This window comes from Phascolarctos cinereus, unplaced genomic scaffold, assembly GCF_003287225.1.
Source record: "Phascolarctos cinereus isolate Bilbo 61053 unplaced genomic scaffold, phaCin_HiC Scaffold_3;HRSCAF=262, whole genome shotgun sequence".
Lineage (NCBI taxonomy): Eukaryota > Metazoa > Chordata > Mammalia > Diprotodontia > Phascolarctidae > Phascolarctos > Phascolarctos cinereus.
In genome coordinates this window covers 227956486-227984330 of record NW_027555736.1, presented here as the reverse complement: position 1 = coordinate 227984330, position 27845 = coordinate 227956486, and the positions used below count along the sequence as shown (strand labels likewise).

The 27845-nt window shown below is 44.4% G+C and overlaps 1 protein-coding gene across 1 annotated transcript in view; it reads right to left on the bottom strand.

The window, feature by feature from the left end:
* Positions 1-2673: 2673 nt before the first annotated feature.
* LTBP2 (latent transforming growth factor beta binding protein 2) overlaps positions 2674-27845 on the bottom strand; it is a 191518-nt gene continuing 166346 nt past the window's right edge. The window contains 19 exon segments of the mRNA XM_020986296.2: positions 2674-3811; positions 4279-4428; positions 5981-6262; positions 6540-6704; positions 6790-6927; positions 7780-7908; positions 8597-8680; positions 8843-9034; positions 9403-9546; positions 10491-10616; positions 10754-10885; positions 11621-11743; positions 12166-12291; positions 14581-14703; positions 15471-15510; positions 15512-15597; positions 16629-16751; positions 17722-17841; positions 19949-20068. Of these exon segments, the coding sequence (XP_020841955.1) occupies positions 3666-3811; positions 4279-4428; positions 5981-6262; positions 6540-6704; positions 6790-6927; positions 7780-7908; positions 8597-8680; positions 8843-9034; positions 9403-9546; positions 10491-10616; positions 10754-10885; positions 11621-11743; positions 12166-12291; positions 14581-14703; positions 15471-15510; positions 15512-15597; positions 16629-16751; positions 17722-17841; positions 19949-20068 (2549 nt within the window). The 3' untranslated portion in view covers positions 2674-3665.

Here is a 27845-nt window from a genome sequence, read left to right as displayed (position 1 = left end):
TGACTAATAAGTATCTAGATTCTCTTAGATTCTCTCCGATCTCTTGGGTAGAAGCTCTTTTCTTTCATTTACTTAGGACAAAGTTTGGAATGTCCAAAAAGAGCATTTTGTAAATAATAAAACATAAATAGAACAAAATTTATAAAAAACTTAAAGTATGAGATTAACAAATTTATGGAACATGGAAATATAATAAAATCTTCATATTCTCTCTATGGATAAATGGCTGATATAGCTTCTACCATCTCCCTACATCTAATCCAGTTCTCAAAATTGTCTTGACCACTTTCATTAGCCTTTCAAATTTTTAAAAAATTATATTTCTATACAAAATTTTATGTATTTTTGTTTTCATTTCCCTTCCCTCTCCCTTCTCCTACCCAGAAAGCCATCCCTTGTAATAAAGAATAAAAAAGGAAAAGGAAAAAAAAAAGCAGTTCAGCAAAACTAACCTGGGACTGGAACTGATAAGTTATGTGACATTCTATACATTGGTCCCCCAACTCCACAAAGAAGAGAGGCCGACACGTTTTCTTATCTCTTCTCTCTGGTGTAGTTTGGTCGTTATAATTATAGTGTGCAGGCTTTGTTTTGTCACTCCCTCTGTTTACATTGTTTTAGTCATATATATTGTTTTCCTGGTTCTTCATTACATCTGTATTTACTTTCTATTTATACTGTACTCTGCATCAGTTTAGAAGTCTACTCACACTTCTCTGACGTCGTCTCCATAGCCATAATTTCTTCCAGTATAGTAATCCCATTACATTCACGCACCGTAATTTGTCATCTGCTGCACAGTTGATGGGCATCTACTTTGCTTCTAATTCTTTGCTCCCACAAAAAGTTCAGCATTAAGCTAGTATTGTACTTAGGTGAAATGCTATTTTGTCAGACCCTATACTAACTAGCATATAATAATAATGGCTAATAATAGCTCCCGTTATATACTAGGCACTGTGCAAAATGCTTTACAAATATTATCTCATTTGATTCTCGCAACCCTGGGAGGGAGATGCCCTTATTATCCCCATTTTATAGATGAGGACATTGAGGCAAACAGAGGTTAGGTGACATGCCCAGGGTCACACAGCTAGGAAGTGTCTGAGGCCATATTTAAACTCAGGTCTCCATGACTCTGGGTGGGTCTGGCACTCTGTCCCCTGTGTCATCTAGCTACCATATAGGCCAGCTGCCGTGATCCTGATTATCACAGGCTTTCCCCCTACCCCCACTTCAGGACTCCTTTTCTTTTCCAGCTTTAAAGCGTCTTTGCCCTCCTCAAAGGCAGCTAGGTGGCACAGCGGACAGCCTTGACCCAGCCTGTGCAACTCTAGGCAAGTCACTTCATCTCTGTCTGCCTCAGTTTCCTCAACTGTCAAAAGGTGACAATAATAGCACCTACTTCCCAGGGTTATGATCAAAAGAGGTATTTGCAAAATACTTATCACAGTGCTTGGTACATTGGTGTTTAATGCGAGTTGCTCTGGTCCAGAGCTATTTCAAAGTTCCCTTTTGGTCAAGGATTCCAGCCATAGGTCTTACCTCTGGGCCTATTAGAAGAGTCTATTTACCATTTCATATTTATCCTATCCCATTTGTGAGCTCTTCCTACCTCTCAGTTCTCGAGGTAATGGTCCCAACCAACTTGGATTTTGCCATTTAGGAAAGCAGCTATCCAAAGCCCACCTAAAAGTTTTTAAAAACTTACAAATTCCTTATGCCCTTAATAACAACATTCATCTACAGTGATGGGATTTAGAACTATAAAGGGCCTTAGTGATCAAAGAGTCAGGGAACTGAGGTCCAGGAGGAAAGTTGTACCCAAGAGGCTTTAAGTTAGTAAGCACCCAAGCAAACATGGCCTATGCTGGATCCTCTGGGGGAAAGAGAGAGTATCAGAAGTGTACATGTTTTGGGGATTAGGGCAAGAAAACGGACTTAGGAGATGCAATTCCCTTCCAGAGAAGACAGTCTGAATTATGGTTCACATGAGTCCAAAGGTCATGTTGGGTCGGTGCAAAAATTTCTTCAGGGTCAATAAATCCAATATAGAAGCAGAAAGCCAGTTACAGAAGTGGAGACTCAGACTAATCTTGGATTAGGTGGCAAGATACAGGGCATGCTGGGGCCTGACTCTCTGACAACCTGTTTCCCCAAAAATTTGCCCTTTTGCGTTTCCATCTGTCACTGGCACCGCAGTGGTCACAGGACATCTCTACTGGCATACACCTGCAAGGTTTTAGGTGTAGACAATCTATATAAAGAGTCCTTTATGTCTCTATCAGTCTGAATGTGACATATTCTTCTCCAATTATTGCTAGATTAAAGCAGACCCTTCACAAAACAAAATAGATGTCAAGGTCAAAAAATTGCATTTTTCTATGGGGACCAGGGTTTCAAAGCAGAGATTAAAAATTATATCTGAAGTGACACTGCTACTTCCCTTTCTGTGCACTGTAGTCTAGGAAAGCTTGATGATAAGGGTTTCCAAATGTCTCATGTGCTTTCATTAATCCTGGTTTCCAGCAACATTGCTCCACTCTGCCCTGGACCTTTCTCAGCTCCAAACAGCGTCTATCAAACAGATAGGCATCCACTACCTATTTGAATTCAATTGAAACTGAATTGCTTAAGCAGAGGTAAAAAAAATACACAATACATACATTGTAATCCAGGGGCCAGAAAATAGACCTTTTTATTTATAACACATCAAACTGGTTTTCAAAAAAGGAGAGCAACAAGAGAGATTTGGTTCCTATAAAAAGCTATGTGTATTTTACAAAGGTCTGTTGGAGATGGGGGCATCTTGCAACAGCCCTGCTACTGGTGCACACAGGGCTGTGACCTGCCAGGAAATGCAAGTTTACCAAGCTGAAGCCACTGAAATGGTTCCTTTAGACTCGTGTAAAATTCTGGCTCTTTCTCCTTTGCTCCCCATTCTCCTTCTCTTCTCCCCTACCCCTATCCCCCTTTCATCTCATTTCTTTTGGATCTGTCTGCTTCCCTTCTCTCGAATCTCCTGCACACAAGAAGGCTGGTATCAGTCTTGCTTCTCTGTGGTGAGGGTCTCTGCTGCCCACCTGGGGTCACAGAAATGGCTATAGAATGGAGATACATCAAAAGAAGGGCCCAGCCCAGCCTAGTAGAGACAGAAGTCCTCCAAACAGGGGGCTTGGAGTCATCAGCAAAACTCGAATCCCCGTCCAGCACAACGGACTCTGAAGGCCAAAGGGTGAGGCAGCTATTTGCCTCTTTTGTAGCTGTGGGTTCATTTGCACGTAGAGTCATAGCTGGAATGTGATGCCTAGAGTGTGAGGCTAAAGGACCCTGCGGATATGCACTGTTTGGAGGGAACAGAACAGGTTCTTCCTCCCTCAGCAAGTATCACAGGGCAAGGCCAGGAAAAGGCAACGAAACAGGCCCCATGACCAGTGGCTGAAGCATCAAAGCAGTTGGTGATGTTTGAGCCAAGCTGGAAACTCATGGCTGAAGCAGGTCCTCTGTGGACCACAGCCATGAGAGATGTCGGGAGATGAATAGGCTTGTTGGGGGCGGAGCCTCCAGCCCCCTCATTGCTGCCATCATGGTATCTTCCTTGTTGGGACAGACTCCTCAGGGCCCTTGTGGGTGGCTGTGGGGCCATTTCCAGGGGGTGTTCTTCACTACTCCTTGGGGATACAGCGGGGGGGACCCGCCATGGCCACATAACCCAGAGAGCATCGGCAGTAGTAGGAGCCCTCGGTGTTCTCACAGTGACCATGTGCACAGAGATCTGCGGGCCCGTGCATATCCTCACATTCATTTACATCTATAAGAGAGTGGATGAGGCAGTGAGCTAGACATGGTTAAAGCTTGCCTGATTCACTGGCCTTTGTGAACAAAACCTAGTCTGCCTTTCTCCTTTTTTAAAAATTTTTTTATCTTTTTTCCCTTTGTCCTTTAAATATAGGAAGTAATACTTTCTCCTGAAGAGTACAAGGCAATGGTCCTGTACCAATCCCCAGGGTAGCAGCTATAGAAATCTTGTCCCTTTTCCAGTCCTGTCCGGAGAATCTCCACAGCATAAACCTCCCTAGGCACTTGGGAGCTGACTGATTCCAGGTAGACTCACCAAGGAACAGCAGTGGGCTTCCAGATCACCTTCAATAATTGCAAGGAGACCATAACCGGCCATTTAGGTCCTTAGTCTTTCTTGTCAATACCACACGACACGGCCACAGTAACCCCCGCCCTGGGAATTCCATTCCCTGCCCCTGTATCCCATTCTAAACTTACCCACACAGGCCATCTGGGCTGCATTCAGCTGGAAGCCTTCAAAGCAATCACAGGTATAGCCCTCCTCTACTCGGACACAGTGGCCATTCTCACAGCCATTGAGGATGCCACACTCCTCTGCTCGGAGACCTTCAAAGCTGTCATAATTTCCTGGGGATTCAGAGGACAGAAGGATACGTAACCCAATTCTGTTCTCCCAGTGATAACATTTCAGAACATTTATTAACAGTGATCTTCAGAGGTGTCATGAAATTTCCCCAGAAATGCCAAATGAAGATATGTTTTGTTGCATACATATATGTGTGTGTGTGTATATGTATAGTGTATGCATGTATGTATATATCCTTTGTGTCCATTTTAAGCAGACCCTGAGATCTGGCCCCAAGGTAGTCAGATGGTTGGAGACATGAGGGTTCAGATTTAAAGCATTCAAGGCTTTTCACCACTAAGCAAGCACCTCCCCTACTTTTAAGCTGTATCTCCCATTACACTCCAGCTTTAACAGACAGCTCATGGTCCCTTGGACAGCTAGGTGCCAGGCATGGAGTCAGGAAGACCTGAGTTCAAATCCAGCCTCAGATACTTCCAAGTTATGTGACCCTGAGCAAATTACTTAACCTTGTTTGCCTCAGTTTCCTCACGTGTAAAATGAGCTGGAGAAGGAAATGGCAATCCACTCTAGTATCTCTGCCTAGAAAAGGGGCGGTGAAGAGTTGGATAGGACTGAAAATGACTGAACAGCAACAAATATGGTCTCTTGTACACATGCTATGCCTTCCTACCTCTATGACTTGGTTCATAGTACTTTTTTTGCAGGAATTTCCTATCTTTACCATATGTGCCCTTTGAAATCCTACCCATCCTTCAAAGGCCAGCTAGAATGGCATTTTCTTTCTCCAACTGTATGTCAATTTGTATATCTTTCTGATAATATTCTATTTTTCACTTATAGTTAGTACACTTTTTTTTTATGGTATTACATATGTGAAGGATGTACGGAGGATGCTACATACAGTCTCCCCCACAATCGTAAACACCATGAGGGCATGTTTGAATTGTAATTGCATTCAATTTTTCAATTGAATTTTAATTCCCCCAGTGCCTACCACAGTGCTTTGCATGCAGTGGGTGGTTAAGAAATAATTCTTGAATGAATTATTAATTCATTAGTTTTTAAGATGAGTGAGAAAAATAGACCCAAAGGGAAGTATGCATACACACATAGGCAGATACTCGGTCCTACATGTAAGCAGGTTAAGATCAGGGGCCATGTCATACATATCTATACATTCTAGATGCTTGAGAGTCTAATACCCCAGTGTCTCAACATATTGTAATTAGCCTAATGTTACTGCTCATTAAATGTTTGATGATTGCAACATGGAGGTTCCTACCCCCTAAATTAGCTTCTTCATGAGAGGCAGTCAGTGCAGGGTCATGGAATGAGCACTGGACTTGGAGACATGACGTGTTCTATTCCTTCTGCTCTCATTTTACAGATGGGAAAACTGAGGCTTAGAGAGGCTAAGTGGCACTAGGTCCTTTTCTGTCCTTTGATTCTATGGCTTTCAATGGTAAGGCCAGGCTTCCCTTTTCTAACCTTGGGGGAGAGGAATTACCAAGTTGGGTTTGAAGAGAGAAATAGGAAAAGGTACTTGATCCCACCTCCTGCCCACCACTGCTGAGAGCACGTAGCACAAACCTGGCTGACCGCCCACAAAGTGGGGCTGGACTTCTGAAGGCTGCAGTGGTGGCTCAGGGGCAGGAAGATTGGGCACTGGGTGGCTGGCAGGATTCAGGAATGGGGGCTCAGAAGCACCCTCTTCTGGAGTCAGGTAGTTATAAAAGGGGGCCCCCTCAGGGCTATAGAGGCCATAGTGCAGGTCATCGGGTCCTGGGCCATACTCATAGCCTGGCCGGGGGTGAAGGCCAGCTTCCCGTTCAGCCTCTATCCTGGCCACGTTGCACAGCTGAGCAAAGACCTCTATCAGAGAGGAGAGAAAAGCTTTGAGTACAAATTTAGAGCAACTAGTGCCTTCTCAACCCTCAGCCTGGTCCCTATTCCCCCAGAGCACAGAGGGCATGTTAATGTGATTTAAATAGAGAGTGATGGCACTCCAACTCTTACTATTTCCCTTTGCAGATTCTCACCTCTCCAGCTAATGGGAAATCCTTAGGAATCTCTCCATCCTGTTGCCTCTGGCCCAGGGCTATGGATGCCCAGCCCAGCCCAGCCCAGCCCAGCCAGACTTCCCTCTCACCAGAATTCCTGGGGGGGCACAGGGCACACTGCTGACTCCAGGCCTCGCCATCCTGGCAGCAGCACTCTGTGTAGGTGGTACGGTGACCTCGAAAGGGCTGGCTGCAGACATAATTGGTGACTTTTTTCCAGCAGATGTCCGTGTGGATGTCGTGGTCTGGGAGGTCTGCCAAAGGACAAAAAGATATCAAGTCTTGGCATCCCAGCTCCCCGCCTCAGCTCCCATGGTGTGTGCGCTGCCCTCGTTTTACCCATGCTACCCGTGCTGTTCACACAGTGCCTCTGGCTGTGGTCCAGGACCAGTGGGGGACTGCAGAAGCAGTGGAAAGAGCCATCTGTGTTCACACACTCTCCATTCTCACAGGCGGTGTCCTGGCACTCATCATGATCTGTGGGAAAGACAGGGAAGAGGCTGGGTGGCAGGAGCAGGGGAGGAGACGGGAACTGAGGACCAACAAGGCTGTGAACTAACTGTGGGCATAGAATTGAGGAGTTAATGTAAATAAATAACAACAATGTCGCAGTTTCTCCATCCTTCACATCCCAACTGAAGGCTTCGGTGTCATGGCTCTTTCCACATGGATGATGATAGAATTTATTTAGAACTTTTTTTTTTTTGCTTTTTGGTGAGGCAATTGGGGTTAAGTGACTTGCCCAGGGTCACACAGCCAGGAAGTGTCAAGTATCTGAGGCTGCATTTGAAATCAGGTCCTCCTGACTCCAGGACCAGTGCTCTATCCACTGCACCACTTGGCTTTCCCTTACTTAGAACTTTAATTGCAAAGCAATTGACCTATCTTATCTTATTTGATATTCAGAACAACTCTGGGACACAGGTGCTATTATCCCCATTTATACTGAGGAAACTGACGCTGACAAAAGTTAAGTGACTTACCAAGGTCGCATAGCTAGTTCTTATCAAAGGCAATATTTGAATTCAAGTCTTCCAGATTTAAATCTAGTGCTCTATCCACTGTTCCATTTAGCTGCATCATTGGGATCCTTCCTTCCGGGATTCCTGCACATGGCTAAGCCTGTCACTTGTCTTTGTAAAATAGAGTTTCAGGGGCTGTGTCACTCCTGAGGCAGTATGATGGAACCCTGAAAGCTCTATGAATCCCCTCACCTTAGAGGTATGAGCCACTAACACAACCAGGGTGCCTAGCCAGGTATCTCCCCAGGTAGGGAAGCTCCTTTCCTTGAGAAGATATCACTTTTCCTAGGGGGAGGACAGATCTTACCTTCACACACCATGTGGGAGGCATCATAGCGATAGCCAGGGTTGCAAAGGCAGATGTATCCAGGCACTGTGTTGAGGCACTGGCCATTGTGACAGAGCTCTGAGCCAAACATCGCGCACTCATCTGCGTCTGAATGGGGACAGAGTTGCCATCAGGGACAGGGTCTCTCCTATCTGAACTCCCAGAATATTGGGACTCTACTCCCCTACATCCTGTAGTGGGATGGGTCAGGGAAAGGGGGAGGCAGGCAGGACATTGTAATACTCTCAGCTGTCTCTTTTTTTCTCCTCTTCCCCTGTGTTCATGTGGCTATGAGTAGGAGAGAGAGTGATGGCTTCTGAGATGGCAGTCCTAGACTGGTTTCTTATGTAGGGAACAAATACAGGGAAGAAGGAAACTGATGGTTTGTAAGGGCAACAGAAGAAACCTGAAGTTGAGTTGAGGGCTTTTAGACGTCGTTGGGGATACTCAGCTGAAAATGCCTTTAGCTAAAGTACTCAGGAAGTGAAAAAAAGTTGGGGGTTATGTTTTCCCCCATCCTACTTTTCACTTTTCAGCTGCCTTCCATGCATTGTCTCCTCCCTTAGACTATAAGCTCTTTGAGAACAGGGATGGTCTTGTTTTTATGTGTATTTGTATAGTGCTTGGTTCATAGTAGGTGCTTAATAAATGTTTATTGACTATTATTGACTAAATGGCCAAAACCCTGGTTGGCATCTCAGATGAAAAAAATCTCACGAGGATCTCCCCATCTGCTCAGGAGGTAGGAATCGGCAAGGATGAAGTAGAGGCGGAAAGTTCTGGGGAAAGCCCTTACCAGTATATGTGGTTTGTCCAAACATCCAGGTGCCTTCCACAGGGATATATCCCTTCCCACTGGGACAGATCTCGCTGAATTCCACTGGGGAGAGTGGTAAAGAGAGAAGCCAGAGCTCAGATGAAGTGAAAGCCTTTGCCCTCACCTCTCCTTTCTTTCCTCCTGCTCATGTTGTTTCATCCCCCAGCAGATTTAGAGGCTTTCCCGGAGCCCCATGCTCCCATGCTGGCTCCTGGGACCCCCTACCTGTGCCAGGGAAAGGGCAGGGGTCGCAGCCGTCTCCCCAGCTGGCTCCCTGCGTGCAGCAACACTCCTCTCTTGTGGTGTTGCGGCCCAGAATGCTGGTGCAGGTCGACGGGTTGCTTGAGCCTGAGTAGCAGAGTTTGCGCTCTGGTCCGGCGAAGTGTTCCCCAGTGGGTCCCTCGATGCTTTCTTGGCCTGTATTTGACGGAAATCAGTCTGATTGTGTTCCTTCATGGCCCAGATTCAGCCAGAGGGATCACACTGCATCTAGGGCAGGCCTTCGGGGTCCAATTTAATTTGATATTTTTCAGCCTCCTATATAAGTTCACCCCAAAGTAAACTGGTTCAAAAATAATTTGTCTCCTGGAAAACCATGGGCTGGAGCAGAATATCCTTAGAGCTGGGTGAGTGTCTGCCTGATCTCCAGAGATGATGGAAAAACTCCTTTCTTCCCCTTGGTCTACTTCTTGTCATTAATTAGCACCTTCTCTCCAGGCTCTGCCTCACCCAGTTCCCATCTACTACCCTTCTGGCCCACGGCCCACCCACCGCAGACCCCTCACCTCCAACAGCCCGTTGGCGGCAACGGCCATCCTGTGCATCGTATTCTTCATTGTCGTTGGCACAGAGACATAAGAAGGAGCCTTCCACGTTCTCACAGAGTGCAGCCCCACACACGGCCACCATCAGCTCACACTCATTCACATCTGTACAGGACAAGGACAGTTAGTGACAGACAGAAGGAAAAAGGCAGCTTCTGCAGGAGACAATGGCCTGATCCCTTGTTCCCGACCTCTGCCTCCAGCCAATATGGCACCCCATTAACTCATCTTCTCCAAACTCTTAATCCCCAGGACAAACAAGCAAGCAGGATGGTCTTGAGGGAAGTGATAGGGGAATGAGTGTGTAGATATGTGTATGTGGGTGGGAGGATGGAAGGAGGTAGAAAGATGTGTTCAGGATTGTGGACAGAAAGGAAGAGGAAAGAGACAAGGTCTGCTGTCTTTCCTGGGAGGCTCTGGGTGTTAGCTTTGAAGCAAATTGCTCTAAGATGGCAGATCCTGCCCGCCTCTACTTCTCTGAAACCCCTGGACAAAAAAAAAAAAAAGAGCCAAGTTAAAGACTGGATGAAACCTAATCTTCCTCCATGAAGGCTTCTGAAACAACATTAGGCCTTACTGATTCACTTTTCCAGTTCCCACATAATTTATTATGTACAATCACAGATTGTCAGTGATGGAAGGAAATCAGAGCCTAGAAGTATCCAGCTATTTGCCCAAATTCATATAGTCAAATAGTGACAGAGCTGAGGCTTGAACCTAGGGGTCACCTGATTCCCAGTTCCAATGTCCTTTCCATTATACCACATTGACTTTCTTATATGCTGAGGTTTTTTCCTCTCTTGTTTGTTACTGTTTTCTATCACCAATTGTACAATGATCTCTTGAGGGCAAGAGAATGTGCCTTCTGTGTCCCCCACAGAACTAAACACAGAGTAGGTCTGTTCTCTGTGCTTTCTCTTCCTTGGGACTTATTCATCATCTGAGTGATTTAGAAGGCCACAGGAGCTCCCATGGCAGGATGCTCAAGACCTTTGGAGAGGGAGGGAAGGATCTGTCATTCCTCCAGGGATGGCTAGTGGGATTCTCACCAATACAGTCCCAGCCAGAGGGTGAAGACTCATAGCCACGGTCACACAGGCAGCGGAAAGAACCATCAGTGTTATCACAGAAGCCATGGTTCCCACACAAGGTCTCGTTGGCACATTCATCTATGTCTGAGAGATGGAAGAGAAGGGTATAGATAGACCCTTTTCCTTCTCCATGTTTCTTCCTCCTTCATCCCTTTCCCTGGACCTCTGGTCCTCATAACAGTCCTCTGAGCTCTCCCACAGCTCTTTTAGCTCTGCCTTACCAATACAGTCTCCTGTCGGGGTCATGTGGAAGCCAGGCTGACAGCCTAAGATACAGCGGTACGATCCAGGACTGTTCTCACACCGCCAGGTCCCACACACTGTGTCCCCGTAGTCCTTACATTCATCCACATCTGCAACCAGCACAAACACACAAGAGCCAAAGGAGGAGGAAAGGAAATAGAAGTCAGCTCCAGCTTACTGGTATGGATTACTTCTCTTTTTAACCCTGTGGGGACCCTGGTCTGTTCTATGCAAGTATGGTAATGTCAGCCCCCTCTCCTACCTATTGTGGAACAACTTTCCCAGCCCCAGGGCTTCCATAAGCTCTCAGAAAGATAGATGTGTGAAAGGACTTTAAAAGAAAATTACATCTAGACTATAAGCTCATTGAGGACAGGAAACTTTTACTTCTCTTGGATTCTCTCAATCTCTAGCTCAGTTCTGTGTACACAGTGGATGCTTAATAAAGATACCACTTCTAATGCCCATGGGAACTTAGGGAACCATCCAGTGCTAGAAATCTGTAGGTTTCCTAAAAGGTAAACCTTTTAGGTTTATAATATTGTTAGAATCAGGAAAAAGCTGAAGATGGACAGAAGGGGATGAAATAGTAACTCACATTTAGATGGGATTTTTCCCTACATGAAGCCAATGAGTTAGGTGGTACAAGTATTATCCCCGTTTTATAGAGGAAGAAACTGAGACTTCAGAAAGTTATAGTGACACAGATAACAAATATCACAGCTGGGATTTAAATTCAGTTATCTTGAGGCCGGGTCTAGGACTCTTCATCATATCAAATCTTCTCTGTTCTGAACAGAAGCACAAGTCTATTGTGGCCCAGGCCAAGCCAGTCCAGTCCTTACCCACACACTCCCCATTCTCTGGAGACGGCTGGAATCCACTCTCACACACACAGACGAAGGAACCCTCTGTGTTGAGACATTGCCCTCCCAGGCACCTGTCTACGTCTGCACACTCATCGACATCTAAAAGAGAAAGCCAAGGAGCATCCCCTTGTCTAAGGCTGGGACTCTTCTCAGCTGCCTCCTCCTGGGGAGATCTTCTTCCACAGGTTGGGGTACCCAGTGTAGTGGGCAAGGGATAGGTAGGTAGAGATGGAGAGGCCAGGGGAGAGGACGGGAAAGCCCAGAGCTGAGATTCTCCAAACAGGAGAGGCCTGGACAAACCAGAAGCAGAAGTGGAAGTGGAAGGAGAGAACAGTAGTCAATACAATGGGATGGGATAAAGGCAAAGAAGGCAGAGTCCATCTCAGCTGAGGCCTGATAAGACCTGGCTTCTATTTTAGTCCTAGCAATCTGTCCATGGCTCTTAGTGCCCAAATCTTGGCATTGAGAACTGGTTACACCCCAAGTTGAAGGGCTGATCATGTATCCTCAGAGCCACTTACCCTGGCAGCTGGTGCCCCCAGGCTCACTAGAGAAGCCAGGGGCACAGAGGCAGAAGAAGGACCCGTGGGTGTTGAGACACTCGCCATGGGGTGCACATTCTTTCTCCCCAACACATTCATCTAGATCTGTAGGGGAAGATAGGGAATGGGTAGGTTCCTGGAATCCTGCGTGGCCATAGGGGTAGATGCCAGTGGATCTCTCTCTTTTTTTTTTTTTTTTGGCTAGGCAATGGTTTCAACGGGGTTAAGTGGCTTGCCCAAGGTCACACAGCTAGTAAGTGCTAAGTGTCTCAGGCTGGATTTGAACTCAGGTCCTCCTGACTCCAGGGCCGGTGTTTTATCCACTGCGGCCACCTAGCTGCCCCATCCTGCCCAGTCTTGAGGCAACTTGTGGGGAAATGGATAGGGAGCTTAGTCTGGAATCAGGAAGACCTGAGTTCAAATCTGGCCTCAGGCACTCATTACCTAGGTGACCCTGGGTGAGTGTTGTTTGATTCAGTTTCCTCAATTGTCAAATGGGGATCATGATAGTACCTTCCTCCAGGGTTGTTGTGAGGATCAAGAGATAATATTTATAAAAAGTGCTTGGCACAGTGCCCAACACATAGTAGGTGCTAGATAAATGCCCACTCCCTCCCTTTTCCTTCACTCAAAGACCTCCAGTTTTGCCAAGGGAGCCAATTGTAGAATCACAGAATCTCAAAATGGGGAGAAGTTCAGAGGTCATCTAGTAATTACCCTTTCTATCATTTTCATCTATTGTTCCCAATTGATAACTAAATGATAACCCTAAATTCATGCTATTGTCCCATGTCTGGAATGTTTTCCTCATTTTCCACCCTCTGGCTTTTTTCAAGTCTTAACTAAAGTCTCATCTACAGAAAACCTCTCTAGATCCCCCTTAATTTCTAATACTGTCCCTCTATTGATTACCTCCAATTAAACCAATTTCTCTCTCCTTTCTATGTAGCTGTTTCATGTTGTCTCCCCTATTAGACTATGAGGTTGCATGCCCAGCTCCTAGCATAACACCCTGTACATAGTAGGTGATCAATAAATTTTGTTGATTTGGACCTAAGTGAATGTGGAAGGGGCACTAGACTTACTCTGTTTGGGCCCATTCACTCTTGCTTCCCCGCGTTGCTGTTCACTCTTTTCAGTCCTGTCCAACTCTTTGTGACCCCATTTGGGGTTTGCTTGGCAAGGATACTGCTCATTTTACAGATGAGGAAACTGAAGCAAACAGGATTAAGTGACTTGCCCAGCATCACACAGCTAGGAAGTGTCTGAGGCTGGATTTGAAGTCAGGTCTTCCTGACTCCAGGCCCAGCTCTCTATCCACTGTGCTCCCTAGCCACCCCTCTTCAAAGGCATCACCATGTGCCTCTTACGCTTTCTCTTCTCAAGGCTAAATATCTTCATTGCTTTCAATGGATCCTCCTATGTCCTGGTCTCCAATTCCCATTCTGCCCACTCTTCTTGGACACACAGCTGTTTATCAACATTCTCCCTAAAATGCATCATTGAACATAAAACTTCAGATGTGGTCTGACATCTAGGGCAGAATATAGCGAGAGTACCAACTTCTTAGTCCTAGACATTATATTTCTATAATATAGCTTAATATCACAGTTTTTGCTATCCACACCCAAAGAAAAAACTATGGAATTTGAATGCAGATCAAAGCATACTATGTGCTCTTTTTTTTCCCTTCTGTTTTGTTTTCTCTTTCTTGCGGTTCCTCCTATTGGTTCTAATTCTTCTTTGCGACATGACTAATGTGAAAAAATGTTTAATAGGAATATATATGTATAGCCTACATCAGATTGTGCACCATCTCGGGGAAGGAGGTGAAGAGGGAGAAAAATTTAAAACTCAAAAGCTTATGGAAGTGATTGTTGAAAACCAAAAATAAATAAATAAATTTTAAAAAGTATACAAAAAAATCAATTTTGGGGGGGGGAAGGAGGAAGAGTATGAGGGAGCTGCCACTTTATGCTATTGATTCATTTTCATATTTAGTCCACCAAAACCCCCAAGCATTTTTCATGAAAATTGCTGTCTAATTATGCCTTCCCATCATGTATATGTGCAGGTGATTTTATGAATTCAAATGTAGGATGTGATATTTATCCTTATTAAGTTTCATTTAATTAGTTTCTGCCCCTTGTTCTAGCCTGTCAAGTTATTTTTGGATCTAGACTTTCTTATCCAGTAAGTTAGCTATCCCTCCTAGCTTGGTGTCATCCACAGTTTTATCTATTCCTTCATTAAATGGCCCTGTTGTAAACCCAGTAGGGAGAAGGTATTGAAGATGGTACTGAAGCAATCCAAACATATATTCTTCCTTTTCAAGCAGGAAAATTAGTAGTGGGTTGGGAGATAGTCACAGAAGGGGAGACAGTTGGGGCTTACCATCACACATGGTGCCATTGATGAGCTGGAAGCCCAGTGGACAATGGCACTGGTAGGAGCCTGGGGTATTCCTACATTCTCCTCCTACACAGTTGGCCTGGTGGTCTTCACATTCATTCACATCTGCAAAGAAAGACTGTTTTGAGCTAATAAACCATCAGTATGGTCCAAGAAGGGGGTGGGTGGGGTCTCCTCAACTGGCCCCTCTCTCTTTTTTAATTTATTTTCAATTCAGGGAACCAAAACAAGCATTTCCATAATACAGTACAATAAAAAAGATGACTGCACATGAAACTGCAAATCTACCACATACAACTTGCTATTCTCTCCAAATACACAACAAAGTTATCCTGTAAATTTCTTTTTTTTTCTCCTCTCTTACCCCAATTCTAGAGATGTGTTGGGATTGAGTTGTGTATGATGGGGTGATTCTAAAATAATTGGATAGGAAAAGGTAAAAGGGAGCAATTATATTACAAAAATGGGGCATAAAAGGAAGAACTAATACAGAGGAAGCAGGAGATGGTAGAGGGCTGGTTACTCTCATCTGGGTTGAAGAAACAAGGTGTACATCTGCAATGGTGTAGAAGTCTTCTGAATATGTATATAGGTGAGAAAACTGGGGGACAGGGTGGGTGAGGGACTTTTGAAGGGGTGTGTGGATTGAGATCGGGGGTGGGGGATACTCTTGGAGGGGTGGCCCTTTCTTTATAGCCTTCCAGATCATAGAAAACAAAGCTCGTCATCCCCCATTTATGAGTAACACTAAACCTGGCCATTCCCTGTTAACATGTAGGCCCTCTGGAACTGGTATAGCTGTTTTGGGTGGCATAGCCCAGCCCAGTTCTTCAGGGGATGAAGGGTTTCAGAAGGAAATAGTCAGCTTTTACCTTCACATGTATGCCCAAGGGCATCTGGCTGGTATCCCCCCGTCACAGGCATTACAAGAGTAGGAACCAATGGTGTTGGAGCAAATTCCAGAGAAGCAGACACCAGGAGAGGCACATTCATCTATATCTGTAATAGACAGACAGGTACACAAGTCAGAGGGTCCCATTCAGCCAGAATGGATAGTAGAGAACTCACTACAGGTCCTTCATAAATGGGCAATATGTGAATCCAGGCAATTTTACACAACCAAATCCAAGACTGATTTCTCCAAAAGTGCCTCCCCTTTCCCTCCTTTCTCTTTCCTTTCATCCATCCACCCATCTATTCACCCATCCTTTCCTGGATCTTCTAAGGCTCCCCGCCTTTCCTGTTGGCCTCAGTATCTCCCTTCCTCCCTCCTTTTCAAGGCATCTCTCTATCAGTCTTTCAAAGACCTGGGGATTCAGATGGCTCTCAGATGCCTGCTGCCCCTTCCTTCCCATTACCTCTGGTTGAATCACCCACATTTTTCTAGAGATAGCTATTCACAGCCACTTTTGGCCTTCCCTATCTTCAGACTTTACAAGACTTTCAGGAAAGACCTTATCTAGTATAGTCTTGACTGTAGACAGGAAGATGGATGACCTGGCCTCTGGGAAGCCTTCCAGTTCCAATATGTTATGATATCTCCCCACCTCCCACAGGAAATGCCTTCACATATTGTGCTGTCCTTAGATACTTTGTGTCCACTTCCACAGGATTAGCAAGAAAATGAGCCCTCAGTATCAAGGTAGAGACCAGTGGGACATAAGTTCTAGGTAACATTTCCATCTAAGTCTAAAATAGGTCATTGAATGCCTCATTAGAGGATTCTTCTCAGGGCAAACAGATGGAGAAAGAGACAAGATGTTAGGGAAGGGCAATTAGGATAAATTTCTACCATTAGGCCTCACTCTGGAGATTTAGTAAGGGAAACATGTTAAGGGGTACCTGAAGGTGGAGGGTATGGATTAGGCCTGCTAGTAGGATTATGGGTGGAGTGGAGACTGTATGCCCAGAGGGAGGTCCTCAGAACTGTTCTTCATTCTCCAAAGGAGAGGTACTAGACTGCATTTTCTTCCCCTATTATGGTGCTTACTCATGGGAAGGGAGAGGTGGAGTAGTTAGGGGGTCCATACCTTCACAACCTTTCCCATCCTCTGTGGCTTGGAAACCTAGTTCACAGGAACATCTGAAAGAGCCTTCCAGATTTATGCACTTTCCATGCAAACAGATCCCTGGGGCCAGGCACTCATCCTCATCTGGGGAAAAGGAGTCAGAATTTAAGAGAATGTGGACCTCCTTCACTCCATGGAGCACCAGCTTGTCAAATTAGATTTTCTCAATCAATCAACAAGGACTTATTAATCACCTACTGCATGCCAAGCATTGTGCTAGACAGAACAATCTTTACTCATAAGCGGCTTACCCCATAATGGGGGAGCCACAAAGTATGTATAAAAAGGACAGAGAGCATAAATATATAATTTACACACACACACACACACACACACACACACACACACACACACACACACCCAAGTAGTTAAATACAAGGTCATTGAGGGAATCAGGAAATTCTTCATGCTTCAACTAGAAGGTCCAAGTCCTAATTTCCAGAGAAACTAAGTTCCCCTGAAGGTGGAATTCCCTTATACCTTTACCTGCCCTACCCCTCTACTGTGGGAAAGCAATTGACACTTTTATATTCACTTCATTCCCACCTGGTAATATGTAACAACCTACATCCCAATGAATGAATGAATGGAACCAAGTCCTCCAGGTCTTGGGGGGCAGGGGAAGGAAAGGAGATAGGCTAGAGCTGTCCTGTCTGTGGTGCTGAAATGAAGGAACCAAGAGGAACGCAATGCCAGATTGGGTCCTTAGGCACTTTTTTATGTGGGTCTGAGCCACATTGATTTCCTGTTCCTTGTCTGAACCCAGATTCAAGACCCATGTCTCCCACCAGGCTAAACAGCTTCAGAAGATGAAAGAGCACAGCATTGTGTGGTGACGTAGTCTTTTGAGGCATTTTCCCAGGTGGCTGGTAGAGATGGCGGTTGGAGAAACATTTGCCCCTCTCTGGATGGACCCTCATTCTGTGTATTTAAAGCCATATCTGCTTTGAAACAATCCCCCTACCCCCCATATCCTCTTTTCCTTTCACTCAGTTGGCTAATCTAGAGGTCCCTAGAGGCTACAGAATTTCACAGCAAACTAGAGGTTCCTTACCAACACATTGTCCACTCTGGCTTCTGTAGCCTTCTTCACAGGCCAGACACGTATAGGAGCCAGGGGAGTTGACACAACTCCCTTCAGGACAGGTGCTGGGATGGCGGCATTCATCAATATCTGCAAAATAACAATGGTACCCACTCGCTCCCTCAGTGATCTGCTGAATCTGTACCTTAAACAGCGACCACCTACCTGACACACCCACAGCCTTGGCCTAGGATGAGGGCTTAGCCAGGAAGAGCCACTGGAAGCTAGCACTGGTTTACAAGATAACTTTCCACCTACTGTATATTTTGAGTAATTTGCATGTTGTCTTTCCCATTAGAATGTGAGCTTCTTGAGGCCAGGGACCACGTTGTTGCCTTCTTTGTGTGCCAAGCACTCAGCATGGTACCTGACACATATTAAGTACTTAATAAATGCTTGTTGGCTGAGTAATTTGGGTCTCACCTCAGTCCCAGGATGTTCATCCAAGACATTCATCCAGGACTGTCTTATTTTCAGCTAGGCCCACTACCCCCAGCCATGTAGGTCTGTCCTAGGTCAATTTTAAGATGGAGCTCCTACAAGTATCTAATATCTCAAGTTAGCCAGGAAAATTTGACAAGGGCAACATTCAACCCTTGCTAGAAGGCTGGCAAGATGGAGGTCAACGAATATCTGCATGGCATGGCAGGTTTGCTTCAATCTGTTAAAAGTTCAGATATCAGGGGTTACCAAGAATCTAGTCAGGCCAAAATAGATAGCCTAAAGAAGGCTCTGAGCTATATATAGAGTGAAGTTAGAGGTCCCAGGGACACCTAGATAGTCACATCCTCCACTGCTGGGATAGAGGAGTAGATACTCTTTCTCCTCCCCCCCCCCTGCCATTTAAAATACATCTATGCAACTTTTATTGGCTAATCCTTTAGGGATTGATTCCAGGACTATCTTTACACATATAAATGTCTGTGCTACATTGCTTATAAAAAAGAATGCCATATGCCTTGAACAGACACACAGCCTGAAAAAGTTTGAGGAAAGATTATGAACAATTTTCTAACACAAAGGCATTTAAAAAACTATAATTGATTTAAATGGGCACTTTATAATAATTATTTTTAAACACAAAAAGTAATTCTGTATGAAACTGTATATTTCTATACCACACCATTTACCTTTTTTTAAAGTATGTAAATAAATGTAACACATTGCTTTCAAATCTGTTCTGCTTTTCTGTGTTCCCTTCTGAACTTCTTTCTGTTCTGTGTATTTTAAAAAATATATTTCAGTGGCCCTCTTTTTTTCCCCACCACTACTGCTAACTGCCTCCTGGTTATTCTCCCCTGCCTGATTAAGAACAAAGGGGGGGGGGGGAAAGCATGATAATACAATCATAGTCAAACAAAACAAATCCATGTAGCGGCTATGTCTTTCTGCACTTTGCATCCATTACTTCTCTGTCAGAAAGGAGTAAAATGCTTCATCATAGGTTAGAGGGGCACTTTCAAGGAAGGGGAATGAAATACACGTGTAAAGAAGGTCAAGCTGCAGCTAGGCATACAAAGTGACTGGTGTGGGCACAGGATCAGAAGTTAAGTTTTTTTTTACAAGGAGAGCAGGATGGGAACTCAGGGCTTTTGAAATGGTTGTGATTTGTGTGGAGGCTTTAAAATAGGGATTCTTAACTCGGTATCTGTGAAGGTTTTTTTTTGATGTATCTTGATAATTGTATTTTAAAATAATTTGTTTCCTTTGTAATCTAATGTATTTTGCTTTATGTACTAAAAAAACACGATTCTGAGAAGGGGTCCATAGGCTTCATCCAGCTGCCAATGGAGAAGCTTTTGTTTTTGTGAGACCAAAAAACATTAAGAACCCTTTCTCTATAATAAAGTACCTAAAATGTTCCCTGAAACCAGGGCAGGAACAAAATGTGAAAATAACATAGAGTGGGGGCCAGGCTTAGGGAGCCAAGGTAGAAAGAGCAGTGAAGTCAGGGGGTCTGATTTCAAATCCCACTTTTGATGCTTCCTGCCTGTGTGACCTTGGGCAAATCATTTAACCTTCCCTAGCCTCGGTTTCCTCATCTGTGGAAAGAGGGCACCAGATTTTCTCAGAGTCGAGTGGCATTAGTGGAACAACTGTAGAAAGCATAGTCTTTGGATAGCGACTTCCAGCTGAAGACCAGGGGAATTCAGAGCAAACTGGAGTTGTAGGTATAGGTGGGGAGTGGTTCTCTTACCTTCACAGTGTCCCTTCCGGACCATGATGTATCCCTGGCCACACTCACAGTGGTAAGAGCCATCAGTGTTAGTGCATTGTCCTCCGATGCACACCCCTGGTCGCTCACACTCATTTACATCTGTGAACACAACAGCAATTCTTGGTTGGTGTAAGGGATGGAGGTGGGGATTTTGGAAAGGGTGTGAGAGCTTGAAGAGATTGACTGTAGCCAAACTGACAAAAGATCTTTACCCAAGTTTCTGGAAAACAAAGGTCCCCTTCCCTTTACCCCCTTCTGGCATCTCCCAGCTGTCCTTCATCTATAAGGACAGGAAGCTAGATGTGGTGGAAAGACCACTGGATGGAGTTAGGAGACCTGAGTTCTAATCCCAATTTTAATTTACAAACCATGTGACCTTGGACAAGTCCCTTCTCCATTGAGGGCCTCAGTTTCTTCATCTGCCAAACATCAAGATAGGGCTAGATAATGTTTAAGATCTTTCCACCTCTGAATTTTTTTTTTAATTTCATTTCAGGGCTGGTCTTAGGAGAAAATACTGTTGTCCTTCCACCCAAAAAATAACTTCCCATGGAGACTACCCAGTATACCACCTTTCATGTCATCTCTTCAATGCTGTATATGGAAAGAAAGTGGACAGGCCTCACTGGCTCTGCCACTCACCAGCTATAGGAGTTTAGACAAGTCATTTGGACTCTTTGAGACTCAATCTTCTCATCTGAAAAATGGCAATAATCCAATCTCTACCCTATCTTGTACACAGAGTTGTTGTTTGAAAAGTCCAGAGACTGATAAGAAAGCAAGTCACTATTATGTAATCTGAGAGGGTTAATATATCAGTCAACAAACCCATTACCCTCAGTTATTAACTGGAAAGACTCATTCCCCAGGGAATGGGATACAGGATGGTGGCTTTTAATGGGGTTGAAAGGTTGGTAGTTTAGAACACAGTGGGAAGAGCAGTAGATTTGGGAGTCAATGGACTGAAGTCAGGAAGACCCAAGTTCAAATCAGGCCTCAGACATTTACTAACTATGATTCTGGGCAAGTCACTTAACCCTGTTTGCCTCAGTTTCCTCATCTGTAAAATGACCTGGAGAGGGAATGTCAAACCACCCCAGTATCTTTGCCAAGAAAACCCTAAATAGGCTCAGGAAGACTGAAAAATGACTGAACAACAACATGAGTTAGGCACGATGCTAGTCGCCAAAGATACAAAACCAGAAATTAAAGAATCCCTGCCTCAAGGAGCGAACATTTTACTGGGAGAGGGGATACAGAATGTACATAGAGAAGCAAATACAAGGAAATTTGAGGAGCATTAAAAAATTGGGTGGATTGGAGAAACCTCAAGGAGGCAGTTAGCCCCTGAGCTAAGCTTTAAAGGAAGCTAGAAAGTCTGAGGCAGAGGTAGAGGTGGAATGCATTCCAGACATGAGGTACGACCTATATATTTAAAATCATGCAAGTGGGAGATAAAACACGAAGCTTGTTGGTGAACAGGCCAGTGTGATTGGAGCTCACAACCTGTGAAGGCAAGAAGTTTGCTGGCAAATGTTTAGTAACAGGCTCTCTAAAAAGGCAAAACTCCTTTTTAAAATTTAATCTGCATTATTAATATTTTCTCCATTACTTTCTTAAGTCTAGATGATCAACGAAATAATAAATCAAGCCTTTGCCAATGTGGTGAATATACTCGCACTGAAAATTTAACAATGAACTCTTTCAAGCCAGTTTGAGCATGTGTCTTGCTCCAGCACACCCCTATGTGAAGAGACATAATATGGAAAAAATCTGGAGATAAATGCTATCTCCATTTTACAGTTGAGGAAACTGAGGCAGGTGTCCAGTGCTTTCTTGGCAAAGCTACTGGAGTAGTTTGCCATTTCTTTCTTCAGCTCATTTTACAGATGAGAAAACTGAGGTAAACAGGGTGAAGTGACTTGCCCAGGGTCACATAGCTGGTGTCTGAGGTAGGATTTGAACTCAGATCTTCCTGACTATTAATCCAGTGAGCATCCACTAAGTCCCCTACCGGTGTCAATTAGTGATTACATTATTAACTAATTTACCCAGCTAGCAAAAAATGATCGGGTGATTGACCCATCTTAGAGTAGTCTCCTCTTTCTTCTTCACTTGAAGTAATTGGTGCTAGGACCCACCGGAGCTGCCCTCTCTGCATCCTCTTCAGAAAAGATTCTGGCTATTCTGGGAGAAGCCCCACAGATCCCTTGAGGAGAGGGGCCCAGGAGGCTGTGGGATGGTCTCTTGGTTACTTAATTCTATAATATGACCAAAACTGTATTTTGCATATTGTGATCTCTTTCTCATTCAGGATTCCTATAAATGCTACCTCAAATTATTTTGGGGCAGAAGGCATATGCCAGTTTGGATATCCCTCTCTCCAAGCTAGAAATGCTTGGATATTAAGGTTAAATTAAATAAAATTATGTCACGGCAGACATGGGCCCGAAAACATGAGTGTAGCATTAGTATATATATTAATACTAATAGGTGCATATACTAGTACTTACATAATTTAACATTCTATTAAAATCTAATTAAAATAAATTAATATTTAAAATTTAAAATAAAATACTTAAAATATATGTGTACATACACACACATCACACCAAGTTACGCTGTTAATTGAGGTCTGGAGCTGAGTAGTATAGCGTATAGAGTTCTGATTTTAAGAATAAGGAAGATCTAAGTGGTTAACACTGGGCAAGTCCCATAAGCTCAGCTTCAGTTTCCTCATCTACGAAATGCAGAAAATAGTAATACCAACTTTACAGAGTCGATGTGACGTTCAGGCAGCTAGGCGGCACATTGGATAGAGCACTGGCCCTGGAGTCAGGAGGATCCGAGTTCAAATCCAGTCTCAGACACGTAACACTTATTACCTGTGTGACCCTGGGCAAGTCACTTAACCCCAACTGCCTTGCCCAAAACAAACAACCCCCCCCCAAATTAATATACATAAAGCACAATAGAAACCTTAAAATGATATAAGAATGCTACCTATTTTTGATAGTATCTAAGTAAGCATTTTATAGATGAGGAAACTGAGGGCCACAGAGGCTAAGTGATTTACCCAAAGTTAATTAATTGATTGATGTTTGTCCTTCATTCTTGAAGAAGACCTTCATAGGTGACAAATGACAGAGCCAAGGAGTTAACCCCATCTCCCTGCCTTAGGTAGGGATTACTGATTTACACACAGAAGATTTCACCTCGTTGTTGTTCAGTCTTTCCAGTCCTGTGGGACTGTTCCTGACACCATTGGGGTTTTCTTGGCAGAGATGCTAGAGTAGTTCGCCATTTCCTTCTCCAGCTCATTTTACAGATGAGGAAACTGAGGCAAACACGGTTAAGTGACTTGCTCAAGGGTCACAGAGCTAGTGAGTATGACCTTAAGATTCCTTTAACTATTCCAATCTGCCACACCACGCTCAAAGGTCCCTTCTGGTTTTCTATCTATGATCCTGGGCTCTATTCACAGAATTGTCATTCTCTCCTACTGGGTCAGAGACTCAACTCATCATAGGACTGAGTGTCATAGTATCTTCAACATAGTTAACTGGTGCATTCACATGCAAAATCCACAAGCGGGAATGAGAAAGATCCATGGTAATGTTGGAGCTGGAAACAGGGATCACTGGTCTTCTGTATAGCAGGAGACCCCCTGTTTTGACTTACATGGACTACAACTGAATTTATGGGATACTGAGGTATTTTATATGGGTACACCTCGTTTTAAAACAAAGTTGGCATAAATCTAGCTTGTTTAGTTAGATAATAATAGCTAGCATTTATATATAGTACATTTAAGGTTTGCAAAACACTTTACATATACAAAATCCTAGTGCCATCTTAAGCTATTCAAGTTTAAATACAGATGTCCCTAAAGTCTTAGGGCCATTTTAAGCAACCTAAAAAGTCTTGCTTAGAACGACACTAAGACTTTTGGGACACCCTCTATTAGTCAATTTCATCCTCACAACAAGCCTGTGAGGGAGCTGCTATTATCCCCATTTTACAGATAAAGAAACTGAGACTGGGACAGGTTAAGTTAGTTATGTGACATTGTTGGATTTGACATTTGAATCCAGGTGGCCACCTTATTTATCAAGTGCTCAGTGACCATATGTTGATTGTGTATCTGTTATCCAAGGCACTGTGCTAAACACTGAGGGTAAATAGATATAATCCAAATCCAACATTCTGTCCACGGGGCCCGTTAGGGAATGATTGCTCATTTATGCACAAATGGTGGCTTCACCTTAAGATTTCTTCAAATATCCATCTACTCTAGCCAATTTATGATGCTATTCAATTTATATACAACTTTTACGCACATTGAGGTGACTTTCAATGTCATATTGGTAAATGTTTAACAACCATTTTTTTAAATTAATTTTTAAAATGTTTTTAAAATCTATTTCCCCATGGCCCACTTTTCAGTTTAATTGGCATCATTACCACTTTCTCCATCCCTTTCTTACGTCCAGGCAATCAACAAAAGGATAAATCTAGCCCTGATTTGTACCATTTGCCAGTTTCTGAGGTGAAAATGCTCACGTTGAAAATTTAACGAGAAAAGTAGAGTTGGCACTAGAGCCCAGCCCTGGGTGTGAGGCACAGGGGCTGGCACACAGTAAGCACTTAATGAATGCTTGTGGATTTAACTAGATGCCAGGATACTGAACAGACTCAATCCCGTGGGTCTGGAGAGATCTGTCAGCACTCAGGTCTCAGGTGATATCTTAAAGCTTGAAGCACACACACACACACACACACACACACACACACACTCTCTCTCTCTCTCTCTCTCTCTCTCTCTCGTTCTTTCTCTCCCCCTGTCTGTCTGTCTGTCTGTCTCTGTCTCTCTTTCTCTCCCTCTCTCAGTCAGGGCCATCCCTCATCAGCATAGAGCTGAGAGAATCACTCCTCAGGCTGGGCAGGTCTATTGCTGTCTGTATTCCTCTGATTAACATATCCCCATCTGGATCACCCCTTTCAGCCCCAACCCACTCCTGGCAGGGGGAGAAGTCCCTACAGGGGAATGCGTGCTTGTAAGAAGCAGGCATAAGTCAAGTTGGCTGTGGTCAATGAGGCCTGAATCTGGATGTAATTGAAACAAGACCCAACTATTACATCCCATCAGGTCAGAACAGATTCATTCCCAGCTCCGCCACCATCAGTAATTTGTGACTCTCCCTCACCCCACACAGGCCTGGGACACTCTCCCCACAGCCCTGGAATCTGGAGATAATTAGGAGGCTGTGGGACAGCAGTTTACCATTTGGGGGCAGGGAGCTCAAGAGGAGAGTGTGGAACTGAGGGAGGCAAACATAGGCTTAGGGCACAGGCCATCAGGGACTCCCCAAACTTCTGGCCCAGAGACAGAGGGTGCGGTGCACAAGAAGTTACAGTGACATTGGACATTGAGACTGAAAGGGGCTCTGGCTTGTGTGGCCTAGGGCACAGGGATGCAGAATTGTCTGTCTCAGGTTTGTAAAGGGATAAGTGGAGTGTGGCAGGGGAAAGAATCTAACCCAGAGCGTGACCAACTGTAGGGAAAATCAGAGCCTCAATCACCCTTTTCCCTTGTCCTGTTTCTGTCCCATTGCCATAGGGAATCAGGATCTAAGGTGGGAGTTCTCAGCCTAGGGTTCATGAATGTTTTGGGGTTGTTTTTTTTAAAATACATTGTTGATAACAGTTTCATTAGTTTATTTTGTAATCCTATGTATTTTATGCATTTTAAAACATTATTCTGAGACTCATAGGCTTCACCAGACTGCCAAAGATGGTCTCAGACACTTCTTAGCTGTGTGATCTCTCTTTGCCTCAGTTTCCCCAATCATAAAATTAGGATAACAATAGCACCTACCTCACAGGGTTGTTGGGAGGATCAAATGAGATTAATGTTTATTAAAAAAAAAACAACAACCAACCCAACAACAACACTTAGCACAGTGCCCGGCACATAGGAGGCACCTTATAAATGTTTATTGCCTTCCCTTCCCCAAGAGGATCCATGACACACAAAAAAGTTAAAAGCCTTATGTCCCTATTACCTCTAGCATCAAGTATAAAACCTGTTTGACATTTAAAACCCTTTACAATCAGGCCCCTTCCTACTAGTTCTCTTGCATCTTATTTCTCCATATTCTACAATTACCACATACCCTGGGCATTTTTCACAGGCTGTCCTCCCAATGCCTAGAATGCTCTCCCTTCTCCCCTTCAATTCCTGGCTTCTTGATTCAAGACTCAAGTCATGTATCACCTTCTACAGGAGGCCTCCTCCCACCCCTAGTTCCTTAACCCCTATTTATGTTGTCTGTATGCTACATGCACACAGCTGTTCATAGGCTGTCGCTCCCATTAACATGGGAGCTCCTTGAAGGCAAGAATTGGATTGGATTACTGGTGTTTTGGGGGGGGGGAGGCAACTGGGGTTAAGTGACTTGCCCAGGGTCACACAGCTAGTCTGAGGGCACTTTTGAACTTAGGTTCTCATGACTTCAGGGCTGGTGCTCTATCTACTAAGCCACCCAGCTGCCCCAAGGACTGGACTTTTGCCTTTCTTCATATCCCTAGCACTGAGCACAGTGGCTGGCACATAGCATGCACTTAAACCTTTTCTGACTGACCTCAGGAACCACCTGGTCCAATCTCTTCGCTTGACAGGTGAAGGAAGGCTCTGAGCCAGAGAAAGTTAAGTGACTTGCACAAAGGCAGAAAAAAATATCAGAGATGGAATTTGGACCCAGGCCCCGTCTTCAGAACCAGCTCTCTTTCCACTTGTACCACATAGCTTTGTTCTCCACGATCACAGAAAGTGAACTAGAACATTGGCAACCTTCAAGCTTTTTGCTGCTAGCATTTCGGTTTGGTTCCCTTAACAAGAGGTAGCCATGTTTCAAAAGGGTATCCTTCAAGGCAAAAAAGTCTTCATTCAGAGTCTCCCCCTTCCAATAAGTGACACCATCTAAGTGGCCTCCTATTCCACCTACTATTAAAGCCTTTCCAACCACTAATTCACATCATGGCTGGGCAGGAGCCAGGTGCCTCAGGGAGAATTGGCCAGAATTGGATCTAGTCAATCTAGCCCTATCCTGTCTCAGGCTGGTGCCCTCATGCCCACCAGTCTTACTAATGAGTCAAGAAATAGACAGCCAGAGCAGAAAACTTAAAGGGATGGTGTCATTGCTATGTATGGGCATTGAACACTGAGGTCATTGGAGCTGGGAGAGATTAATGGGAATTTCATTGTTTGTCCCTGAGGGCAGTGATGTTTCCCTGGATGCTAGCTTTGTGATTGCTGGAGAAGTCTCTCCATCTCAGGGAAGGTGCCAAGCCCCCACTGAGAAAAGTAATAACTGTGAACTCTTGCCCTGGGGCCATCACTATTGGCAGCCAAAGTCACACACTCTAGAATTAGCTGGGCAGTGGAGTCAATTTTCCTTGCCAACCCTGGGAAGGCCAATCACAGCCAACAACAGCCACCCTCAATGGCCCCCACCCCAACCTACAGAGAATCCGGGCCCATAGCTAGCACTATTTATACAGCACAAATACCAATTTCAGAAATAATAACAACAACTGACATTTATATAGCATTTTAGGTTTTACAAAGTGCTCTGCAGACATTATCTCATTTAGAAAATATATTTGTAATGAGGCTTTGCAAAAAGGGATATCCTTTGTCATCAAGCACGCGGTTTGGAAAATATGGTCATGATAACAAGTGGGCAAAAAGTCAGCATGACACCCCTTCTTTGTCCCCTTATTTTGGACAGTTTGGCCCTGAGTGTGCCGTGGTGAGGTTATTATCCTCCCTCTTTTACCTCTAGCCTCCTCTGCCTCCCCATCTGTGTAACCA